The 3,340-nt window shown below is 51.1% G+C and overlaps 1 protein-coding gene across 1 annotated transcript in view; it reads right to left on the bottom strand.

The window, feature by feature from the left end:
• FAM102A (family with sequence similarity 102, member A) overlaps positions 1-2,136 on the bottom strand; it is a 31,920-nt gene extending 29,784 nt beyond the window's left edge. Inside the window, exon 1 of the mRNA XM_010000533.1 lies at positions 1,497-2,136. Within this exon, the coding sequence (XP_009998835.1) occupies positions 1,497-1,642 (146 nt within the window). The 5' untranslated portion in view covers positions 1,643-2,136. The remainder of the gene's footprint in view (positions 1-1,496) is intronic.
• Positions 2,137-3,340: the final 1,204 nt, after the last annotated feature.

Below are 3,340 nucleotides of genomic sequence, written 5' to 3'. Positions count from 1 at the left end.
CTGAACCCCAGCCAGCCCAGAAAACAACCCAAGACAACCCCAGCAGCTGGCAGCATCAGCAAGCCCTGCTGGCAGCTCCTAGAAGCTGCTTTTTGGGAATGACAAGGAGAGGGAGACATTTCTCAGCAGGGGCTATTCCTGAGACACCCTCCAACTCAACTCATTTTATTTGGACTCGAGGAAGCCGAGGGGTTAATTTCTTTCCAAGTTCACATACTGTATGAATTCCTTAGATAAGCTGCTTCCACCAAACCCAAGGATCTAGCCTCAGGGGAGAACAGTGAGGAAAAGCTCTTTTGATGGATTTTCTTCAAAAGAGAAATTAACTCAAAGTCCATTTTTGGAGGTGTTCCACACCCACGGCTTCCACATACTTCAGTGAGGTTGCACCTTGCCTCGGGAAGAAAAACCAAGCTTTGAGCAATGCCCTACCCCTTCTATTTACAAGGCAGAAATGTTTTATGCTTGACCAATAAAATCTCCTCTCCTGAAATGAGAAAGCTCAGGGTGCAACACCACAAAGAGGAAAACTGACCAAACCAGGCTTTAGCTCTGGGATAAGGCAGTTAACAGCTAACACAAACTAATCCTGCACCTTTAAAACTGAGCAGTCAACTCAGGAAAGCAAAAAAAAAAACAACAAGTTTTGAAAGCCAGGGAAGTCTTCCTTCTCATCTTGAGGCAGAAAGAAAGCAAGTCTGGGCTGTTATGGAATTCACGTTTGCATAGTGCGGGTGATAATCTGTGCATAGCTGGAAACAAAGCAAGTTTTTATTAGCAATTAGTAGCAGGAGTGGGTACAGACCTGCCTGAAAGAGCCAGAGAAATGCCAACACACAATGGCAGAACCACCATTATGTGCACCTTATAGGCAGCAAAATGATCCCAATATGATGGGCCACATTAAAAAGAAAATACTGCAGCTATGAACTTGGGAGATGGAATGGCATCAGTTCAAGGAGATAAACTGTGTCTTGAACACTGACAACTCCAGGCAGCAGTTTTCCCTTGCACAGCAATTTGCAATGCAAAGTAAGCTACTTCCACTCTTACCAAGAACAGTAATCTGGAAGCCAAAGGGGAGAACAAAGTTGGGAAGGGTTGATTTGCTTAGACACAGTGTTCTGCAGAGCTGAGTTTCAAGTCAGACATGAAAGCAATATGGCCTAGAGTCTGAAAGTGTGTGAGAACTTGGGGGGGGGAAGAAAGAGGATTTAATACACAAACCCCAGACCTTTTCAGGGGAGCAACCTCCTGCTTCCTCTCCACATGCCTCTGAAAAATTCAGCCCAGCTCTGATCATCCAACACCACCCAGGTTCAGAGCTCTCCAGTTAACTTCTCCCCCTGGAATGATGTGGCATGTGGGGCCCTACAACAGAACTATTAAAATCCCATCAAGGGGTAGGCAAGTGGTAGCCATATGCTTAAACCATTCAAGTGGATAACCAGGGAATGCAGCACAGCCAGGATGTAAGTCTGAAAGCAGCTTCTTACCTGGTAGATAAGCTAGCAAAGTCTCCTCCATCCAGCAGCCTGATTTTGCAGAACAGAACCCCGTTCACAAAGGGGACAGCAGTCAGCTCTTCTAGAGTGAAACTCGTCTGAAATTTGAATTTCTTCTTCTTCATCAGGAAAGCCATGGGCAAATTCAGCGTGGAAAGCCCAGGAATTCCAAACAGGATCGGGGAGGAGCGGCTCAAAAGACACACAGAGACAAGCAGAGGAACGGCACCCGTTCCAGGAACACAAGCAGGGAGTAAATTCCAATTCAGTTACAGCGACGGCCCAGCTTCAAACGCACAATTCTCTTGTCTTTGGTGGTGGGATCTGGCTGTGGGATCATCGCCACGGCAGCTTCAGGTGAGGAGGACGAGGTCAGATCGAATCTCTGCAACATCTCCAAGGGAAATGGAAAGGAGAAAAGTCGGTCTCAGCTCCAGACCAGCAGGAGCTGTCCCAGTTAGAGGCTGCAGTGCTCCGACTTCAGCACAACCCCTCCAGAAAGCAGCTCTCCTGGGAAGGCATCTTGAGGGGATGAAGAAGCCTTAAGACTGCGGGCAGCACATTCAGAGAGCTTCCAGTTTCTAACTCCTCCTCTTGTGAAACTCCTTGCTACAGGTCTCCAGGTCAGCCTTTGGGAGGGAAATGAGTAAATTAGTCCCAGGCAGTTCTGGGCTCCTCCTCCTATAAAACCTGTTTGGATGGGTAATATTCAGTCCAGGCTCATACCAGTCTCAGAGGTACGGCCTCAATTAGCCTGGCCCAAACATCCTCTTTCCCCCTTTTGCCTGGAGCAAGCTTCACTGCTGCCAACCCCCTTGTAATTTCTGTTTTGCAAAGCAGCTAATAAAAGCTCTATTTTCACCCATCACGTTTAGAAGCAGTTTACAGAGCAAGACCCATCTAAAAAAGAGCAAGCAAAGCTGACTCGGGAAATGCAAAGATCTGTTTCTTCTCTCTTTTTCCATCCAGCCCTAAGTGTTAGCACCTGTATCTTATAAATGGAGAAGGCAGCAGGGGGGGGGGAAGGCAGTCTGCTCCAGATTACACGGCATAACAACCAAATCAGGTCATCTGGCTGCCCAACAGCCAGGCCCACCAGGCAGGCTGCCTTCCCCCAGCAGCAGCTCCACACCAAGCCGTGCCCCACACCGTCCAGTTTTGGGGCTGGAGATGGTCCCTGCGTGACACGTTTACCCAACACCTCAGCGAGGGAGGCCAGGAGCTGATTAGCATCCAAAAGGGACGAGGTTGTGAACACCAGGCAGTAAACAATCCTCAGCAATACATAGAATTAATGACTGCAAACCAGAGCAGGGCAAAGCTCCAGCTGCCTGCACCGGGGTGTGGTTAAAGCCCCTCTCCTGCCTGGGAACCTCCTGCAGCTGCCCCGGGGCAGAGCCAGGGGGCAAATGGGTGACTGCTCCGCATCACCAGCCCCTGGATGAGCCATTCCTGACCCCTCTGCTCCGAGTTGCAGCAAGGTCTCAGCGTACCTTCTGGCCCCTTGGGCTGTGCAATGAGTTGTGGCCAGGTCTCAGCCCACCTCTGGGTCCCGTGGACCAGGCTGCAGTGAGGTTGCAGCCCACCCCCTGGGCCACGCACTGAGCTGTGGTCAGGTCTCAGCTCGCTTTCTGAGCCATGCGCTGAAGGGTGGCCAGGTCTCAGCCTGCCTCCCAGCCCTGTGAACCACAGAGCCGGCTGCAGGCAGCTCTCAGCCCCTCTGCCAACCCCAAGGGCCACGCACCGGGCTGTGGCCGGGCGGCAGCCCAGCTCTGGACCTGCCAATCATGCACCGAGCTGCAGCCAGGTCTCAGCCCCCTCCCAGCCCATGCCCC

The sequence above is a fragment of the Chaetura pelagica genome, unplaced genomic scaffold (assembly GCF_000747805.2).
Source record: "Chaetura pelagica isolate M959 unplaced genomic scaffold, ChaPel_1.0 scaffold591, whole genome shotgun sequence".
Taxonomy (NCBI): domain Eukaryota; kingdom Metazoa; phylum Chordata; class Aves; order Apodiformes; family Apodidae; genus Chaetura; species Chaetura pelagica.
Note: the sequence above shows the minus strand (reverse complement) of the source record. Positions and strands in the feature narration are given on the sequence as shown.